This window comes from Filicampus tigris, chromosome 9 (assembly GCF_054856515.1).
Source record: "Filicampus tigris isolate MCC_2025a chromosome 9, RoL_Ftig_1.0, whole genome shotgun sequence".
Lineage (NCBI taxonomy): Eukaryota > Metazoa > Chordata > Actinopteri > Syngnathiformes > Syngnathidae > Filicampus > Filicampus tigris.
Genome location: NC_141225.1, coordinates 19864486 through 19885137, shown reverse-complemented (window position 1 = coordinate 19885137; position 20652 = coordinate 19864486). Strand labels below are relative to the sequence as shown.

The window sequence follows — 20652 nt, the reverse complement described above, 5'->3', positions numbered from 1 at the left end:
CCACAATTCATAAAATAATGCGATAATATTTGAATGGAATATGACTAAAATTAGACAACCAATACAAATATTTTCTTTAGTCATAATGAGAACTGTTTTTGATATCTTGGTGACATTTTCAAAGTATCTATATGAAAACAACAATCATACAATCCTTTTTATATAGATAAAGACATGAAGAAAAATGTAATGAGTCAGTGTTTCCGTTGTTGCTGCGCAGTGAGGCATGGCCGTACCCCCCATGTTGCGAGCCGCCTCCATCTCGTCCTTGAACAGCTCCTCCGTGCCAAACTTGAGGATGTCGTCCAGCTCCTGCTTGGACATGGAGCCCGTCTTGGAGCCCAGGCCGGGCCGCACCACCAGGTGGGTCAGCATCATCTTCCTCTTGGCCACCTGAGTGATCCTCTCCTCCACCGAGCCCCTCGTCACAAAGCGGTAGATCATCACCTTCCTGTTCTGGCCGATGCGGTGCGCTCTGCTAAAAGCCTGAAAAGAAGCCGCCATCGTCACGAATAGTGAATAGTAAAAACGTGACTATTTAGCGTGACGCCCCAAAATATTTATTTATTAAATTGCTTCAAGAAAACGTCCTTGACACAAATAACTACTTTCCTATCAGCCAGGGTTTTGCCACCATCTAGTGACATTTAAGGGTGTTCAAGAAAGAGCCCCAAAACCACGATAGTGTTTTTCAGCAAAGAGCTGAGGACAAGTTCCACAGAAAAATAGACAAATAACGAATCATGAATAGGTGGAGGTTGACTTTATGCTAAATAAATAAGAAATAACGTGAAGGAAGGCTTACTTGGATGTCATTGTGAGGGTTCCAATCCGAGTCGTAGATGATGACGGTGTCTGCGCTGGCCAGATTGATTCCCAGACCTCCGGCTCGGGTTGAGAGCAGGAAGCAGAACTGCTGGGCGCCCGGTGCTGCAACCCGAGAACACGAGCGTAATAATGTACGTGTTACCTGATCGCCATTTACAGAACACATCAGCCTGACTGCAGATGAACAAAATAAGTATTCACAATCTGTACTTAAATAGAAGTACAGATACTGATTGAATTCTCTTCACTTAAAGAGAAAGTCAACCCAAACATGTTTTTTTCCAGAATATGTTTTATGCAGGCCCACTATTTGAAATACAGCATTCTGATTAATATTGCGTTTGCGGAATGTACTGTAAGTTAAGCAGCAAAATGCACTGACTTTTACTTTACTTTTTTACAGCTCACCTGTTTTCTGAAGCTGAGCCACGATTGGTCGTTATCTGAACCCTGAGCAACTTCGATGTCATCTTCAGTTGACAGAAGTGGCAAAATGGCCGCCCCCTGAGCTAGCTAAAAACGGGTGGATTTCTCATATTCCACAAACTTCAATATTAATCAGAATGCAGTGTTTAGACTGCTGGGCATGCATTGAACATATTCTGGCAAAAAATATTTTTGGGGGTTGACTTCCCTTTTCAGTAAAGCACTCTACTTGGTTTCTTTCCCACTACTGTACAAAACCCACCGTTGAAGCGGTCGATGGCCTCCTGCCTCAGCCCTCCGGTGATGCCGCCGTCGATACGCTCGTATTTGTAACCCTCAAACTCTAGAAAGTCCTCCAGCAGATCCAACATCTTGGTCATCTACGCAAGAATCCAAAACAATATTTAATGCGAATGATAATGATAACACACAGTTGCTATAGTGGAACACTCTTGATAATGTAAATGATCAGTGGGCCCGATTAAGTCCTGCACCTACCTGTGAGAAAATGAGAACTCTGTGGCCTTCGTCCTTGAGCTTCTTCAGCATTTTCTGCAGCAGCGTCAGCTTTCCCGACGACTTGACCAGCTGGTTGCCGTCATACGAGCCATTGGGCAAAACGGGAGCCTCCTACAAGAGGGAATCGCCAAGTCAATGACCCACGCGCAGCTCTTCAAGAAAACATCTCCAGACGCAGCCGTACCACAGCGGCTACGGGGAACAGATAGGGGTGGTTGCAGCACTTCTTCAGGTCCATCATGATGTTGAGCAGGGACACTTGGTTGCCTCCGCCTTTGGAGTTGAGTGCCTCAAAGTTCCGCGTCAAGATGAACTTGTAGTACTTCCTGATAGGGCGAAAGCACAAAATCACCCACTGTTTGCATCAGGGCTTTTTATGTGGTATCATTTTAAAATGCGAGTGCCAATAAAACAAACATAATTGACCAATTATTTCTTCACTACCTTAGTTTTGGGCCCACTAAAAGCTGAGATATAATTGTGACATATCATATAAATCTGACATGCCTGCATGGATAAACTCATTGTTTCAAAAACAAAAGGCATACGCTACGTTTTTGAGACTACAGTGAAGCCCCACAAAAATTTAGAGATCCTCCGGTTCACATAGCTTTTACATAGCTTGTCGCGCTAATCCCGCCACTGACTTCTGCATCGGGCTGAGCTCCACCCGCACGATCAGCTCCGTCTTGGCCGGCATGTTCTTGAAGACGTCCGCCTTGAGCCTCCTGAGCATGTGCGGGCCCAGCAGGTCGTGGAGCTTCTTGATCTGGTCCTCCTTGGAGATGTCGGCAAACTCCTCCAGGAAGCCCTCCAGGTTACTACGCAGAATTTAAAAACAAGAATGACACTCACTATGGATCCATGTGATGCGGGTCCAATCAGGGTTGCTGTTGAGTCACTGAAAAATCATTCCGATTTATTCATTCGAACTCCAGCAAGAGGAGTAATGCATGCAGACTCACGGACGTTCACGGAATCACAAATGATTTTAGTGGCTGGACATACTTGAAGCGCTCTGGCGTGAGGAAGTTGAGCAAGTGGAAAAGCTCCTCCAGGTTGTTCTGAAGAGGGGTTCCAGTGAGCAGCAGCTTGTAGTAGATCTTGTAGCCATTGAGGATCCTGAAAAACTGCATGGGACAAGCTTACAGTAGTAGTGCACGCCTTCATGGGGCCCTGAGCAAAGTGAGACTTTGGTACCGCCATTACTGCCAATAATATTTATTATTGCTCATTTGTACACCTACCCTCAACTCAGTTTTACACAATATTTAAATTCTTCAACACAAATAAACCGCCTTCACATGAGGCTCATCAAAAATATTAGCTAGTATGCTAGCCTAATTGACACGCTAGCACACAGTGACGTGACGTCACATATGGGCATACAAATATACGTAAAAGCACTTTACACAAACGGTATTAAGTCATAAAATTCAACTTTTGGCATAAACACAATGATAAGTGTTAATACGGACAAACCGTAACGGCAACGTAGACGTCACCAACTATTAGTAGCTTTATCAAAGCGAAGTGAAAACATTCTTCAACATCACCTTTGCTTGTGTGTAAGGTGCATTCAAGGACTGTCCACAAAACAGTATGACTCAAAAAACAAAAAAAAATTAAAATATCAATTAAATAAATCTAACAATAACATCAAGATTCCGCCAGATGGCGCCAAAGTAATGATTTTACACATATGGCAGGCTGTGTTGATGTTAATTTCACTCTGGTAGTGGTGGTGGAGTTCTAAGCCCTATCCCTCATTTGATCTTTTTTGTAGTTTTACCTTGGACTGGTTGTTCTTCAGCCGGTGGGCCTCATCCACCACCAGGCAAGCCCAGGTGATGGATCCCAGGATGGCTTGATCGATGGTGATCAGCTCGTAAGACGTGAGCAGCACGTGGAACTTGATGGGCGTGTCTTTCTGCGAGACGGCAAAACACTTTGAGATGCAAGTTCGTTATTTGGATGGCAAGAAAGTAGATGAGGCCTTTAAGGAACCTTCATGCGGAAAGCTTTGCGTCCCAACTTGACGGCACTGTCCTCGAAGGTGAACTCGTTCTCCCGGATGATGGCGCGGCTGTCTTTGTCCCCGGTGTACGTCACCACGTAGAAGTCGGGGGCCCACATCTCAAACTCCCGCTCCCAGTTGATGATGGTGGACAGGGGCGCGCTCACCAGGAAGGGACCCTTGGAGTGACCCTGGACGACCATAGCGCACACGGTCACAAACGGCTTGTATTTTTGGGGACACACGGGCAAGCATTATGGCATTATGTCGCCAACCTTTTTGAAACTGAGAGCTACTTCTTGAATAGTGATTAATGCGAAGAGGTACCAGTCTGATACACACTTCTGAAATGAATTTTCGTTTAATTTGTCCAAATGTTATTATTAATAATGAATGATATTCATTGATGAATAGAAACTGATCATGTTAATGATTTCTCAGGATAATGAGGAAACAGGCAAATATCAAAAGGCAACAATTTACTTCTGTAAAAGTCTGTGGACCTTTAGATCTGTAGTACCTGTATTTTGGTTTGATTAATGGTTGTTTTTAAAAATCGTTTAGAATATTTTTGTTGTATTTTTACTGCACAACACTTGCTGTGAGGTTTTTTTATGTTGCACACAAGAAAACCAAAACTAAAACAAAGCATTTTCAAAAACACTAACACAAATACAAATGTGACAAACCTACTAAATTAAAAAAAATGAATAAAGACTACAGTAGCTGTAATGCAAATTCCCAAACTATTGCCGGCATAACCCTGATATGAATTGGCTTGATGCGTTGGTTGGCGTGTGGATATGTTTGACCTCTTTGTAGAGCGAGTAGAGGAAGACGATGGTCTGCACAGTCTTGCCCAGGCCCATCTCGTCGGCCAGGATGGTGTCGGTGCCCTGCGCCCACGAGAAGCGCAACCAGTTGAGACCCTCCAGCTGGTACGGGTGCAGCGTCCCCCCGGTGGCATTGATGTACCACGGCTGGTGCTCGAATTTGATGGTCGGCTGCGGAGTTGCAAACCATTCGTTATTCACAGCGACGGGGGATTCTTTTTGTCAATCTCGTGAGCGTACGTCAATGATGGGAGCATCCGGGGGTATCTCTCTCTTGGGCTGCTCCTCTTTTAGCTTCGTTGCTTTTGACACCACCAAGGGGCGCTGGTCCTCGCCTAAGATTTGCTCCCTAGAAAAAAACAAAAACAAAAAACTGTAGATCTTCGCCTATTTTACAAAGATGACTCGGATGCCAAATGCGACTTTGGCGTACCTGTGGTCCCAGTAGGACGCTTTATGGCTGTCGTATTCCGGCACGTCAAAGTCGTCCACCTCCCACGTGCACTGGTCGTAAGGGAGGTCCCGCCACTTGATCAGGTAGTGCACGTCCCCGTCTTTATCAAAGCTACACACACAAATACACGTACACACACATCGGCAGCACAAATTCTTACATTGATAGTGTTTTTCCACTTGTACAAATGAAGAAAAGAGTCAGTTAAATAATGAAAGACAAATATGGAAGGGAAAAGAGCCGCGCTTGGCAACGGACATAAGAATAATAGTTTGGAGCCAAGGTTAGGGTTTCAAACAAGCATTAAGGACTTACATTAGGGTTGAAAACAAGAATTAGGGTTTCCGATTGGGGTTTCAAACAAGCAATACGGAGCTACATTAGGGTTTCAAGCAGTGATTCGAATTGGGGTTTCAAGCCACGGTTAGGGTTTCAAAGAAGCATTATATAGCTATATTAGGGTTTCAAACAAGAATTGGGGTTGCTAAATTGTGGTTTTAAGCCCAGGCTGGGATTCCAAGTCTGCTTTACATATTTCAGATAGGGTTTTAAACCTGTGTTATGGTTTCAAACAAGGGTTATGGTGTCAAATTGAAGTTCCATGCCAAGGTAATGTTTTCAAATGCAGTGTGTTTCAAACTCGGGTTAGGGTTTAAAATTAAGGATCTGTGTCAGGATGAGGGCTTTAAATTAGGGTGTTAAGACAAGGTTAGGGTTTTCAAATAAGGATGAGTGTTTCAAATTAGGGTTTCAAGCCAGTCAAGGCTCTGGTTTTATCTGGTTTGATGTTTTTATCACAGCTTCTCAGTAAACACAAGCGTTGGACTTTTTTTTTTTTTTACCAGAACATGAAAGGCGTGCGGCAGGCGGGCGTGCGTCCGTACCTGTGGTTAAGCACACGGTGGATGACCATCCACTCGGGCTTGATGCCGTATCGGTAGAAGCGCTCCTCCATAGCGGCGTACTGCGGGTCTTTGCTCTTGCGCTTGTCGCTGTTGAGCTCCTCCTCACCGGAGCCGTAGTCGTACGGCGGCGGTTCGTCCATGTCATTCTTGCGCTGGTAGTTGCGGTACATCACCGTATGGTACAGTTCCAACTGCGTATGCGCAGGCACATACATACGCACACACACGGTGTTTCAAACAAGGCTGATAGTTTCAACGTAGGGTTTCAAGACAGGTTTAACATTTCAAATTAGGGATTCAAATACCACTAAGGGTTTCAAATAAAGGTTTCTTGCCCAGGATAGGGATTCAAGACAGGTTTATGCTTTCAAATAAGAGTGATGGTTTTAAAGTATGATTTGAAGTCTGAGTTAGGCTTTCAAATTAAGGTTTTGCGCCACAGTTAGGGTTTCAAATTAGAATTTCATGACGTGCTTAGGGTTTCCTATAAGGGCTACGGTTTCAAGACAGGATCAGGGATTCAAAGTAGGGTTTCAAGACAGGATTAAGGGTTGAAATTAGGGTTTCAAGGCAGGCTTAGGGTTTAAATAAAAGTGGTGGTTTCAAGCCAAGGTTACAGGTTCAAACAATGGTGTTGGGTTTCAAGCCTGTGTTCAGGGTTAGAAAGAGGAGCTAATGTGTGTTAAGTAGAAATGTCCCTAATATTGTCACCTGCAGCTCGCTGACCCAGGAGCAGTGCCAGTAGGACAGCCCGGCCCACTTGACCAGGAACTCCCGCTCAGGGTGGCCCTTGAGGGGCAGCGGCTTGCTCAGGAGGTCGGCGGGGGGGCGGCCATCCGGGCCCACCGGCGGTTCGGCGGGCAGCGGGGCTTCTCCCCACATCCAGTGCATGATCTTTTGCACTTTGCCTTTCAGCGGCGGGCACTATAAATAACAAATGAAAAAAAAATAAATAAAGCAGACAGAATTAATATCCGCGAGTAGCAAGGCCAACAAAACATTCTACAATCGAGCCAGTGAGAACAAGAATGAGTTAACTCCATGTATGTCATTTGGACGTTAAGTGTAGAAATGAATTGAGAAAATGCATACTGGCCTAAATCAAGGTTTAGTTCCAACAAATACATTATTGCACTCAGCAGTTTTTTTTTAAATTCATCAGCACAACACTTGGCCAATATCTCACAAAGTACATAAATACATGCATAAAAATAATAATAAAACTGTAATTTCTCTCAATAGCAAATCTATGTTATTTTTTATACAGAGTACATTCCTTTTCTTCTGTCATCTAAAATACTTTAACTATGTATTCTCACTTCTCAGCATGGCATGAGTACCAGAATCAGAATAGCTTTATTGTACTACAAGGTACAACGAAATAGAAGAGACGCAACCCGTTCAAGAGACAGAGAGGATAAAATGACCAAAAATGGGAGCCTGACGGATCGCCTTTTACAATGCACCATTTATACAGGTGAGAAGAAAAGAAAATATGAGGAAGGAAGAGGTAAAAAAACAGCCCCAGTCTAAGCACCCGTAGAGGAGAACAACAAGGAACTACTGGTGCGTAGGCTTCCTCTAGTGGCACATGCAGTCAGTTGTATTTAACTTTAAATTCACCTGTTCCATTTGCACTTCTGGAAAAATCTGAAGAAAAGGTCATCAAAATTGGTTGTGGCAAACCATGTACACATACACAGTATACACATAAATCATATTAATCACAACAAATAATAAAATTCATTACTCATTAATTAATCATTTAATTTCAGTACAATTAAATTATTTGTGCATTTTCTTGGGCTCTTATTAAATAAATGTAATGTGATGCGCTCACCATGCAGCGTGGACAAATCCACTCCCCGTTGGGTATCTCAGGCAGCGGTGGGTTGAGGCAGTGGATGTGGTAGGAGGACGGACAGGCGTCGCAACACAGCAGCTCCCCGCCGTCCTTACACACTCGGCAAAACTCCATGTGGTCGTCCTCTTCCTCCCCGGCCACCTCCTCATCCTCCTCGTCCTCCTCGTCTTTGGCTTCCCACTGGATGCCCTCCTTCTCCTGCGACCACAAATCTTGAATAACAGCATTGCTTTGGCACCATCTGGTGGTATCTTGGGGCCAAGGAAACCATTTGAAGTGAGTTGAGGAGCTTCATTTAGACAAAAGTAGGCCTTTGTCACATCATGTGGCATCTGTAGGAAATCAAAACTCCTTTTTGGGGAGGTGTCAATTACTTCCAAGTATTGATTCAACTCATTTAGCTAAAGGTAAAATTTTACATAGTGTACCGTGTATAAAAAGTCTACACACCCCTATTCAAATGCCAGGTTGTCGTGATATTAAAATATGAGACCAAGATAAATCATTTCAAAACTTGTTTTAATCTCTCTTTTGACTTTACCTCTCTCTACAGGTATATACTTCCCTCTTTTGTACCTTACTTTGATAAAAGTAAGAACTATTTTGACAAAGTAAGGAGTAAAAGTACAGATTTCTGTTTTCAAATGTAAGGATTAAAAGTAAAAGGTTGTCAGAAAGATAAATAGTACAGACACCTACAAAAAAATAATCTAACTTAATCTAAATAGAGTAATGAATTACAAAAATCTTTGTTCCTTGACACCACTCACACAGTGCGGACAGCTCCATTTGCCCTCGGGGGCCTTCTCCAGCTCGGGTTCCAGGCACACCAGGTGGTACGCCCGTGGACACGTGTCGCACAGGATGATCTCGCCGCCCTGCTGACACACCTCGCAGTAGTCCTGGTGGTCCGTCTCGTAGCCGTCGCCGTCCTCCTCTGGAAGAACAAGAGGCATTTCCCAAATGATGGATGGATATATGGATGGATGGATATGGATAGATAGATAGATGGACAGATAGATAGATGGACAGATCGATAGATAGATAGATAGATAGATAGATAGATAGATAGATAGATAGATAGATAGATAGATAGATAGATAGATAGATAGATAGATAGATAGATAGATAGATCTTTGCCCTCGATCGATCGATAGATAGATAGATAGCCAGCTAGCTAGCTAGCTAGCTAGCTAGATAGATAGATAGCTAGATAGATAGATAGATACATAGATACATAGATAGATAGATAGATAGATAGATAGATAGATAGATAGCTAGATAGATAGATAGATAGATAGATAGATAGATAGATAGATGGATAGATAGATAGATGTGTGTTTTTCTGTCATAAAGACTGCTATGCAAAATGTGACTTTTGAAACTTTTGAACTTTGAGTGACACGATGGATCCTCATTGCCACTTCCAACGTACTTTTCCTCTTTTTGCGCCCCCGTCTGGCCTTTTTCTTGGCGGCGACGGCCCCCGAGGCGTCACAAAGCACCGAGGCACTGAGGATGCTGATGTCGTCTAAGTCTGACTCGTCGAGGAAGTCTTCGTCGCTCTGAAACAGAAGCGGCAAACAATTTGCACGTCGGCTGGGTGAACCCAAAACAACAAAAGGTTGCCTCACGCCTGCAAGGCTCACCGAGGACGTCTTCTTCTTCTTTCCGCTTTGGGCCGACTTAGATTTGGTTTTCTTCGCCTTCACTTTCTTCTTGACGTCTTTCGCACTCTTGCTCCTCTTTCGAGCCCCGGGCCCTTGAGACACACAGACGACATACTGTAAGTGACCGCTGATTTACCCAGCCAGTCACTTCATTAGGTCAGCAGCACAATCTAATGCGATCATAGAAGAGCTGCACAAATCATTTTTTACGAAGGTAAGTGGCCTGTGACCATGCTTTACTTTTACCTTTTCCCTCTTTGGTTTTGGCTTTTTTGATGGGCCCGAGCTGAGTGTTCAGCTGGCCGACAGAGGCGGGCGGCGCCACGGTGACCGTTTCCACTGCGGCGGCGACAGCGGCCGCCACGGCAGTGGCGGATGCGCCCTTGAACGGGTTGTTGGCGCTGAATTCGCGCCACTTGGCCCCCAGGACCGTCATCATCTTGGACATGGGGATCTTGGGGTTCTTCTTGGCAATGAGAGGCCTGGCGGGAACCAAGACGAACAACGGCAGATTTAGTTATGGCAATAATTCCGCTAGTTAACGGCCAATTTTAATTTAGATGGCTTTATGTGTCCCTCAACGTATTTTAGACGCTGATTTCATAAATGTACTTTTCCTTTTTTTCTAGCACATCGGGTTTTTGAGATATTTCATTTTGTTATTTTTAAGTTTGACTGATACAAGCTTGCGCAATCCGGACTTTACCACGTGTTGTCATTTACGGCTATGACATGTTTTCAATAACAACACATACACAAGCCCATAATTTCAAATCAGCCTGGTCACCACATGCATCTGCATGCAAATTCTGAAAACAAATGCACATGGCCAAAAGCCCAACACGCTTGGAGAACAGCTTTGCTGTGTCATGTTTGTCATTTGTCAGGCAACAGCTTGAGCTTTGGCTCGCCGGCCTGCGAGAGACCGTCGGGTCCGAGCCCCCGGGACGCCACACGTCCCTGCTTTCGCAGTCTTCTGGCGAGCAGCTGACTGCACACATTGGCCCGCGTGCGAGCTTTCGACTGCCCCAGGTGAGGATGGCCTGGGCTGACACAAAAGGAGCAGTGTGTGCTGCTCCTCAGACACACAGTGAAAAAAAAAATGCAAGCTTGCCTGAGGAACTGGCTGAAAGCTTTGTAGTTGGTGATGGTTTTGTAGTCATCATCGGTGAAGCCGTACTGGACGTCTTCCAGGCCCCACTCGTGCATAAGTTGGCTGGACGATTTGGGTTCCTGGGGCACACACACACACACGTGCCAATAATCGGGCCAAGGTTCAGAAAAGAGGTGATTGTCAATATCACGATTATAATAGTTTTGATTTATGAATTATCGTTAGTTTTCGTTTTTACTTTTGTTTTTTACGTTCGGTTTAAAAAATTGATTTTAGAGCAGGTTTGTTCATTTGTATTTAATTTATTTAAATGCTTTATTAGTTTTAGTATTAGTTTTAGTTTTTTTTTTAAAATATGGAGTATTTGTTGGGTGCAAGATTTTTAAAAAAAGGTCACAAATTATGGTGTAATCAAGTAAATAAAATTAAAAAAAATCTCAAACGACCGTTTGACCTTCCTTCTTCCGTACGGGTATGCATACAGCAATAACAAAATAAATACGTTTAAAATGAACCCCGAAGGCTCATGCAGGATATTATTAATGGACAAAGATGAAAACAAAGGACATTTTTGCGATATTGATAGTTAGTTTAGTTCGTTTTTTAAATGTAGGATGTTGTATTAGTTAGTTTTTGATTTTGGAAGTGTTTTCGTTTTTATTTTATTTGGTTAAGGAAAATGGTTTTTTTTTCAAATTTTAGTCTTAGTTATTTCGTTAGTTTGAAGTACCGGTAACTATAATAACCTTGGTTGATTATTGGGACGTCTCTAAACGATGTTCTATACATGTGATGTAGGGCGTGCTAAGGCTTTGTTCTTCACTAATCTACTCGGAAGGTCATCGTGAGCTTCCCCTATTTTTTCTTCTATTACTACTCGTAGTTCTTCTTTGTGTTTTCTGACACTTTGCTGCCTCTCACAGGTCAGTCTTGGTACTACGACAAGACATCTGGTTTGGGGGAGGAGACTCTCAATTTTCAGTGGAAATATTGTTGTGCGTGGTGCGCTGTTGCTGATTGTTGTTTTCTCATCATGCGTGGGTTTTCTCACATTCAGAAAATCGGTGCAGATGTTAAAAATCGGTATATGTGCACCCTGCTTCACAACTCACTTTCAGGCTCCCATCGTCGTCATCGTCATCGTCGTCCTCCTCGTCCCGCTTCTTCTTCCTGGGCTTCCTCTCTTTCTTCTCCCTGGGCTTCTTCTTTTTCTTCTTAGAGGGACTGAACATGCTGCTCTCGCTCCCGGAGCCCCGCTCGGGTCGGTCCGCCTCGTCCTCCTCCACCTCGGACACCCGGTCCTGCTCGCTATCCACGCTGACCTGGATGCCTCCCTGAGGGCGTGAAAATGCACATTGTTCAGCTTTGAGACATTTTAAGGAAAGACCGAGGGAATATTACAGTAATATTCACCTATGGCGGTCACCGATTTTCAAGCGATCACTTTTTATGGATTTTTACAGTATACATGCCCGTGTGTATTGTTGTGTACCTTTTTTGCAGAGCTGGGCATTTTATCAAAAATTGAGCATCCGTTATTCCGTCAGCGATTCCGACTGCAAACTTTAATAGCACACAGTTGTTTTAAATACCAAATGCGTGACTGTCTTTGTTTTGTTTAGTTTGACAGTAAGCTTCAATTGGGAGTGGCAATAAAGAGACCGAAGCCTCTTTTGGAACAATTAGATTTTGAAAAATATATATTTTTGTATTTTGAATCTGAAGAATCGCTTGTTTATCGGTAAACTCGTAACTTGACTTGTATGTCAAGACACCGCTGTATACGGTTGTTATTATGCTACAATGGTAAAACGACAAATCCGATGGTAGTCTTTTGCGTGTTGAAGAACAAAGAGAACGTCTCTGTCATGTAAGCAATAAGACATCTGGAAGCCTGCATGATTCAACACAGTCCAGGTGTTTTCGTGCAAGCGAGCACATCCGATGTATGTGTTTGTGTGTGTGTGTGTGTGTGTGTGTGTGTGTTTTCAATCCTCCATTGTGCGTGAGCCTGTGTCTATGTTAGCATATTCATGCATTTGTGTTTTCCTTCCTCTCACATCTGCATGCATTTTCAGTCTGTTCTGTTTGTATTTCTTTCATGTTGCGCATATTAAAGTGCAGAGTGTGTGCGTCTGTGTGTGCTCGTGTGTTTGGGAGTGCGCGTGGGGGTGGGCGTGGGTGCGTGTGAGCAGCCTGTTGCTTCCACACACAAACACGCACACAGACTTGCGGTTTGCGTTCTCGCTCTGTGGCGCAGTGGAAAGGCTTGCATTGCCGCAGCGCCCGCCAACCCTTTACCAGCAGCCTGGCAGTGTTGCCATGGCAACCACATTTGAGCAGTCTCTCTCTCTCTCTCTCTCTCTCCCTCTCCCTCGTTTTGCTGTCATTCTCATCGGCCCCCCCAACACAAAAATGCACCCCACCACTGTTCATTTTCCCTCCCTTCCCCTGCTTGCACATCTCACCCCATTTAATTTTCTTCTCTCACTCCTTCCTATCCTTCCGTTCACCCTGCACACATACACACACACACACACACACACACACACAGCAGCTAATAGAACAGCACCATCCAATCACACAGCTCCGCATAACGAGCTTGTTATGCAAAGGCCCGCGCTTCTCCGCCAGCCGCCGCCGTCTAGACAAATCTCATTTATGCATAAGAAGAAAAACGAGGAAGAGGAGGAGGGGAGTAAATTGAGGAGCGTAAATGGAGGAGGGGAGCAGAGGTGGTTGAAGAAACGAGCCGGGGACGGCGAGATGGAGGGGACCCGCATGCATGCACGTGGCACAGGGGGCCAAAGAGGACAAAAGAGGAGGATGGTTGGCCCCCTCGGAGAGAGAACAATCAGATAACTGCTGATAGCCTAATCAAATTAGATGCTCCTGCATATTGGTTCTGCCTCGGAGGGGAAGACTGCAGTGCAGTGCGTGCAACCGCACACGAGCCAGCCAATGAGCACACCAGTGAATATTAGAGTTGGATGTAAAAAAAAAAAAAAAAAAAAAAACAACTCTTTGTGCTCACAGCTGAACTGTAAAATCAACACGGCGGGCTGATCTGAGACCTGCTCGAAAAACAGCTTCTCTCGGCTCCACACTGTAGCGCCTTTGTTTCACTGCCCATTGGATAAACAAGGAAATCCCGACTGGGATTCTTGTGACTAAAGGAAGGAAGGAAAGAAGGGGGACGTGCACGAGATGAGGAAAGGATCATGGGATTATGACTCGCTTGGTTGAGAGGTTGCTTGGACTGGTGGCAGTCACTTGTAAGATTGGATGAGGTTTGGTTGGAAGATGTCAAGAAAGGTTATTGGCTTGATCAATAGTTAGTCGGTGGTTGGGGTCAGCCATCAGAGCACACAAAACGAGACGCATAGCAAGCAATACAGGCGCTGAACCAATTAGACGACTAGTCGACTTTACTACGCCGCATCTTTGCTTCGCGGTTGAACTCGACTAATCGCTATTGCTAGCGGTGGGGCCGCTACCCTGCCCGATGTCCATTTTCGTCGGCAAAATGTTAAATGTCCGGGGACCGCCATACTGCTCTAAAATTTATCAATGACGTCATCGACTGCAGAAAATGTTTCGTCGTTCAACCCCCAAGTATTTAGTATGTAGCGCATGCAACACATGTCACGAAGTATGAAGTATCCCAAGGCAAAAGTATGTATGTAACTAGTATGACTATGTGGCATATAACATACACTACAAAGTATCTAGTACCGCCATGTAGCATATAACATGTAGCGTGTATTATGAAGTATCCCATGAATGATAGTATTCAGAATGTATCCTATAACAACTCTTATGTATTAAGTACCTGTCTCCAATTAAGGAGTACCAAATGTAGTATCCAACATGTGAAGCGCATCATGCCGTATGCAGTCTGTAGCATGTACGTGTACTGTAGTATTCATAGTTTTGTGTATCTGGCGTATAGCAAAGCAGTATGGAGTATGTGGAGTGTTTGTGTTGGCTCACCTCCTTTTTCCGCTTCTTGACTTTGGCCACCTTTCCCTCCTTCATCTTCATCTTCTTGCTCTTCTTCTTCTGCTGCTGCTGCTGCTTGAGGGAGTCGTCGTCGTCCGAGAAGAAGCTGCCGATGGATGCCAGCGGCAGCGCCGCGCGCGCGTCCTCCTCGTCTGCACGCACAAAAGAACGTTAGACATGCGATATATTTTACATACGATAGAGCAGTCAATGCCAAATTACTGTGCCGCAGGAAATCATGCAGTTTCACCTTTTTTCATGTCATGGTCCTGAAAATGATTTTTCTTTTTTCAATAATCTCTATTTAGGATGCCATTCTATACAGCGATCCCTCACTTAATAAATGTAACTTTTCAAATGCAAAATGTAGAATAAATACCAAGCTTCTGATTATAGGCGACGAGCTGTCTAATTTTCATGATCTCGGTTTTTGGAAAACAAATTTCCCCTAAAAAAAAAAAAAAAACATTTTTTGGCTGGTATGACTTAGAAGGAATGAAACATAGCAGGAAAATGTGCCAATATAGTGAGGATATTATTTGGACAAATTACACTGGTCAACAGCAAATTTTAATAATAGATGTCTTTATGTGTCCTTGGCTGTTTTCTTGATGCCGATTCGTTAAAATGTCTTTACTTTTTTTCTAGCGCCTGTTGGGTTTTGAGATACTATCATTTTTTGTTTTTAAGTTTGACCTATAAAAGTTTTCGCGGGATGGATTTTAGCATGCGTTGTAATTTATAGCTATGAGGTTTCAGGGAAAAAAAATCCACCTGTTGCAGAACCTAAACCTGAATTCATAAATATTACTAAATACATTACTTTATTACATTTTGTATTATTGTTATTATTATTAGTATTATTAATACCTGAGAGAAAAACAAGGGGGGGATTCAGAATCAGTGAAAAAAAAAATCAATTTTGAGAAGTTTACTTCTCTGATTAAAAAAGGTAATGAAAATACGTTGACAGGTGTTACTGACCAATCTAATGAACAAACATGTCATTTTTGGTGTCTCCTGAAAAGTGATGATTTTGGACGTACAAGGGTTCTGTCCTATGCCGGTAATATTAAATTTATACGAAGGGCATCTTTATCAGGCATTTATTACTTATTACTATGTGGTGGCATAGTGGTTCGAGTGTTTTTTGGCTTCCTCCCGCATTCCGAATCAATGCACGTTGGGTTCATTGCAGACTCTAAATTGTCCATTAGTTGTGAATATGAATGGTTGTTTGTCTATTTGTGCCCTTGCTTGGGCCCAGGGTTTACACGCCTCTTGCCTGAAGTCAGCTGGGAAAGACTTCATTCAGTCGACTGCCACTCTAATGGGGACACGCACAATAGAAAACGATGGGATTGATTATTTCCAATGAGGGCAAAATACTGAAATTAGAGCAACTTGGAAGTCAGCCAGAAGAGACTGAGTTCCACTTTAGCTCCATTTGAGAGTGGACAACTGAATGCAGAATGCGGTTGTTGCCGCTCCGACTGGGACGGGAACGAATGTGAATTTATGGCCAGAACGACGTGTACAATTCTGACAATAATTGCTTGCGTGTGAAAGCCGAGCAGCAAACATGAAAACAAAAACGTCACCGCTGGGAGAAATGGAGCGCTAAGCGGGGAGCGGGGGACTCCCATAGTTGGACCGCAGGCCCGCTGAGCCTTTCCCAGCTGCCGCTTGTCAAAGCGTCTGCGTACAAACGAGCCCACTTGCTGAGCCCGGCGGCCCGCTTCGCTGATGTCCCGGTCCAACTACATGGCTACTAACACACGGCATGAATAATACAGCGTGTAGGATCAACCTGCCAACATTGGTCAGGCTGGCCTGGGTAGGGAGGGAAGGGGAGGGGGGGTGGCTGGGTATCTGCTGGTCCAAGCAGAGAGACCAAAACAAACAGTTTAGCGGCGCTAGCAGAAGGGAGACCCGCTCACACAGTCACACATCATCACATTCCAGACACATCAGGAGTCGCCGGTTCTTCAAGTGGCCACATGGAGACGCTTGTTTTCAGTAGCTGGAGGGCCTGAGCTAGTCACAACTGCCATCTGGATGTAAACGTTCGAGCTATGCAGTCTGCTGGCTTCTTTCGACTATTACAGCGAACCCATGACAACTCGCGGGGTTTTTTTTCTAGGGAAGCTAGCCTTGGCTATTGGCTCACTTGTGTGTGCTGTTTATCGGCAGCTGACGCTGTTAGCTAATGCTACTCCCGACATCGGACAAAACTCAAAGCAGAGCCGCTTACACTACTACGTAAACGCTACTAAAACGGGATCACATACACTACTGAAACACTCTCATACACGCTACTGAAATAAGATTATATAACGCACTGAAACACGCATTTCAGTAGAATGCTTGAGATATTTCAGTCAGGTACATGAAAGCATTTCAAAAATATGTGAGAGCTTTTCAGTAGTGTGTGTGAAAGCATTTCAGTGTGCGTGTGAGAGGTAATTCTGAATTACAGCCTGACAGCCCTTCGCACAAATCACAGCTTGTCACGTACACACTGTGTGACAGCAGCAGCGATAATTCGCCGCCTTCTACACCTGCCTCGCCTCACACTCGCGCCCCTTCTGCACCGCTAAATGGCCCGTGACGTCCCCTCGGGGAACGACATCTTCTCTCCGCCGACGGAGCGCGCCGCGGCGCCCCGGGACGGGACGGGGCCGGAAAGGGAGAAAGGTCAGCAGCAGGTTGCATTAGTCACGAGAGCAGAGCGCCGCCAGGATAACAAGCCTCGCGCGGCCACGACAGACGACAGAGTTGCTTTTGACCTTCCTGGCTGCAGGAACGCGCCAGGGGAGATTAATGAGGACCACCGCAGTGAAGACTCTTGGCCCCCGCATGGAAAATCTATACTGAATAATAAATAAAGTCGTACTCTTTGGAATTTGGCCGACATTTTCACAGGAATCAACCATAAGCAGTGGGTCCAACCCGTTGGCACACTGGCGCCAGCTTTTTCTTTTTGGCGGCAAAACTTAAGAACAATACAGAAACGCTACTCACGCCTACTACGAAACGTTATCTTAATCTAAACTGGAATCTCACACGCACTACGGAAACCCTCTCACACACATGACATTTTTCCACTTTGTTCGCAAACAGTGTCACCCGCCCTACTGAAATGCTCTCACACTCACCACTGAAAAACTAACACACTACTGAAATGCTCTCACATTCAATTGAAATGCTCTCATACACACTATTATAATGCTCTCATACATACTAATCAAACAGGGTCACACACTAAATGCTCTCACATTCAATTGAAATGCCCTCATACAAACTATTATAATGCTCTCATACATACTAATCAAACAGGGTCACACACCACTGAAATGCTCTCATGCATATTAATGAAACGCTCTCACAAACATGAGATTTTTTTTCTCTATACGTTGAGGAGATGCTCTCACACTATTAAAACGGTATCACAATCACTACTGAAACGCTCTCTCTCTCTCTCTCTCACACACACACACACAACTGAAATGCTGTCATGCAAACAACTGAAAAATTGGCTCACACACAACTGAAATGCTGTCATGCAAACAACTGAAAAATTGGCTCACACACAACTGAAATGCTCTCACGCATAATACATCACAGTCCAGTCACTCAAACTCTCTCTCGAACACTACTGAAACGCTCACACAAACACTATTAAAACCAGGGATGTGCAATACCAGTCATCGGTATCAGTCTGATACCGGCCTTATTTTAAGGTATCGGGTACTCATGGATGATGCCGATACCAGCCACCAAAATTTGAGAAAAAGTATGACATGGAGTGAGTCCTCCTCACCAGTAGTTGGCACTATTCTGTAGCAGTTTGACACATCGGAGAATCATCATCTGTGTCCGAGAGATAGGGCTTTTGTCAGTGTGTTAAATGAAATTATATGAAATGAAATATATCAAAAGTACTTGTGGTATTGGTACCCGTGATTACTAAAGAGTGAATACTTGCACTTATCGGGTCTGAAAAAAGTGTTAACCAACACCCCTAACTGAAAGACTACCACATACTAAAACCCTCTCACACACACGACTGAATTATTATTATTTTTTTGCTCTTATACATTATGGAAATGCTCTTGTAGGCCATGAATAGATATAGACTGTAAAGTATAATACTGCAGCAAAGGGGTAAGTGAAGATTCTGAGGTCTGTTGACAAGAAGGCAATCTTTTGGGCTCGGGTTAGAAAAGACGACGGGCAGCAAGAAAACACAAAGTGACTGTGGAGTGCGGCATCATACTGCAGCAACATGGTACGCTAACATTAGCATGTATTATTTTCTTTCCAAATGTGCAGCAATCTGCCGGAGTTTATCAAACGCTGACATTGATAATGTGTGAATCAGAGGGTGGAGACTGAATGTGAATGCCGCACAGGCAGCTGGATTCAAATGGTGTCGACTTTCATAGAGACCAGCCAAAAATAGACACGGTTCCAATCAGGGGGGTGGGGGAGGGGCTGGTGATGTTTGGGGGGGGGCAGCATGATGGGGGGCATTTTAGTGTCTCTAGAAAAGCTTTCACATCTCAAGAAGGAACAAAAAAAAAAATGAAAATTACATACAAAAACATGGCCAGACGGTTGTGATGTAAAAAGACCCAATGTAGGAAAAAACACATTCCCCGTGACTTCACAAGAGTTCAGTTCAGTGAGCATCAAGGGATTCACTACTTGGTTTCTCTATTATACTGTACACCGGAAGCCATTTATTATTAAAGTGGCACTGCTAACATAAGCTGCCTGCACTAGTTGCTGCAGATTGGCAGGGAATTGGCTTTTTTGTTTTGGTGTGTTTTATCAGCTTTAGAAGAAGAAGTGATTTTCGATTTTCTAGTAATTTGAATTTCACAATAGTTAAAAGTTTGTACAAGCAAGGGTTTTATGAAGAGCGCACGACTCCGGAGTGTATACATTTAATAAATAAAAATAAAAATGTACGATATGTAATACAAAATGTGATACTATTAAATAAATGAAAAGAAGTGCAAATAATTTGGGAGATTGTACAGAACTCAAATAGAAAATAGAAATACAATAAATAAAGTGTGTCATCCCCAAATCAAAATACAGTGTATGGAAATAAATATTCTTGAAATAAACGTAATAAAAAAAATGAACAACTATTCTATGAATTGTATGAAATGCAATACACAATAATTAAATATCAAAATAAATAAATGTGTTTTAAAAAAATAATCATTAATACATTTTCATCAAAATTTCACGTCACATGTAATCAAGAATGAAAAAATAACCTTTAAATAATTCAAATAAAAACTAAAATGAAACTTTATGAAAGAAAATTGAAATAATGAAGCATAACAATCACAAATTAAGTGATGAGTACAACGAAATCATATTAATAGTAGAAAAAAAATCCTAAATTCATAAATTATGAGGAAATGGAAATAAAATATGTAATATCAGAATAACATTTTTTAAACTAAGGTACAAATATGTCAAAATGTCTATTCTTAAGGGAAGAATTGTTTTGAAATGTGAATACAACCACAACAAGCAATCAAAACATGCATTCCAGTCCCAAAGGCTTGACACTGGCCCAGTCAGCTGTAGAATTGATTTGAAAATGATGCTACAGGTCTTTAAATCACTGAATGGTTTGTGTCCTGAATACATTAAAAAATATACTAATTGTGGTTGCTATGAGGTCTGTAGATTGGGTCAATTAGTGGAGCCCAGGATTCAAAGCAAACATGGTGAAGCGGCATTTAACTGTAATGCTGCATGCAAGTGGAATAAACCGCCAACAATGCTTTTAAATCCAGGTCAAAAACTATACTTTTTTCCCGTACCTTTGATCAAGGTCTTTTGAGTGTTTAAAATCAATTTCATTGTCAGTGATTTTAGAAAGCTACTTTTTATTCCTTTCCTTTGCTTTTCAATGTTTTGTTTGTAAATGTGTTTTTCATTGTTCTCATACGTCCTTTTAAAAATTCTTAGTAAGCTACTTTTGTTATCTT

General features: G+C 43.2%; 1 protein-coding gene across 6 annotated transcripts in view; it reads right to left on the bottom strand.

Annotated features, from left to right (window-relative positions):
• Window positions 1–20652, bottom strand: part of chd5 (chromodomain helicase DNA binding protein 5) — a 34298-nt gene that overhangs the window by 12670 nt on the left and 976 nt on the right. For all 6 annotated transcript variants that reach the window (XR_015088102.1, XR_015088101.1, XR_015088103.1 and 3 more), the window contains exons 2-23: window positions 14624–14784; window positions 11743–11964; window positions 10631–10749; window positions 9763–9998; window positions 9496–9608; window positions 9282–9411; window positions 8617–8783; window positions 7823–8044; window positions 6694–6906; window positions 5962–6173; window positions 5057–5188; window positions 4864–4972; window positions 4603–4794; window positions 3781–3981; window positions 3566–3703; window positions 2782–2903; window positions 2421–2594; window positions 1958–2099; window positions 1753–1884; window positions 1517–1634; window positions 806–930; window positions 237–486 (exon numbers count right to left, since the gene is read on the bottom strand). Coding sequence is in view for 3 of the 6 variants with exons in the window: in XM_086040359.1 (XP_085896485.1) it covers window positions 237–486; window positions 806–930; window positions 1517–1634; window positions 1753–1884; window positions 1958–2099; window positions 2421–2594; window positions 2782–2903; window positions 3566–3703; window positions 3781–3981; window positions 4603–4794; window positions 4864–4972; window positions 5057–5188; window positions 5962–6173; window positions 6694–6906; window positions 7823–8044; window positions 8617–8783; window positions 9282–9411; window positions 9496–9608; window positions 9763–9998; window positions 10631–10749; window positions 11743–11964; window positions 14624–14784 (3630 nt within the window). In the remaining 3 variants the exon portion in view is untranslated. The remainder of the gene's footprint in view (window positions 1–236; window positions 487–805; window positions 931–1516; window positions 1635–1752; window positions 1885–1957; window positions 2100–2420; window positions 2595–2781; window positions 2904–3565; window positions 3704–3780; window positions 3982–4602; window positions 4795–4863; window positions 4973–5056; window positions 5189–5961; window positions 6174–6693; window positions 6907–7822; window positions 8045–8616; window positions 8784–9281; window positions 9412–9495; window positions 9609–9762; window positions 9999–10630; window positions 10750–11742; window positions 11965–14623; window positions 14785–20652) is intronic.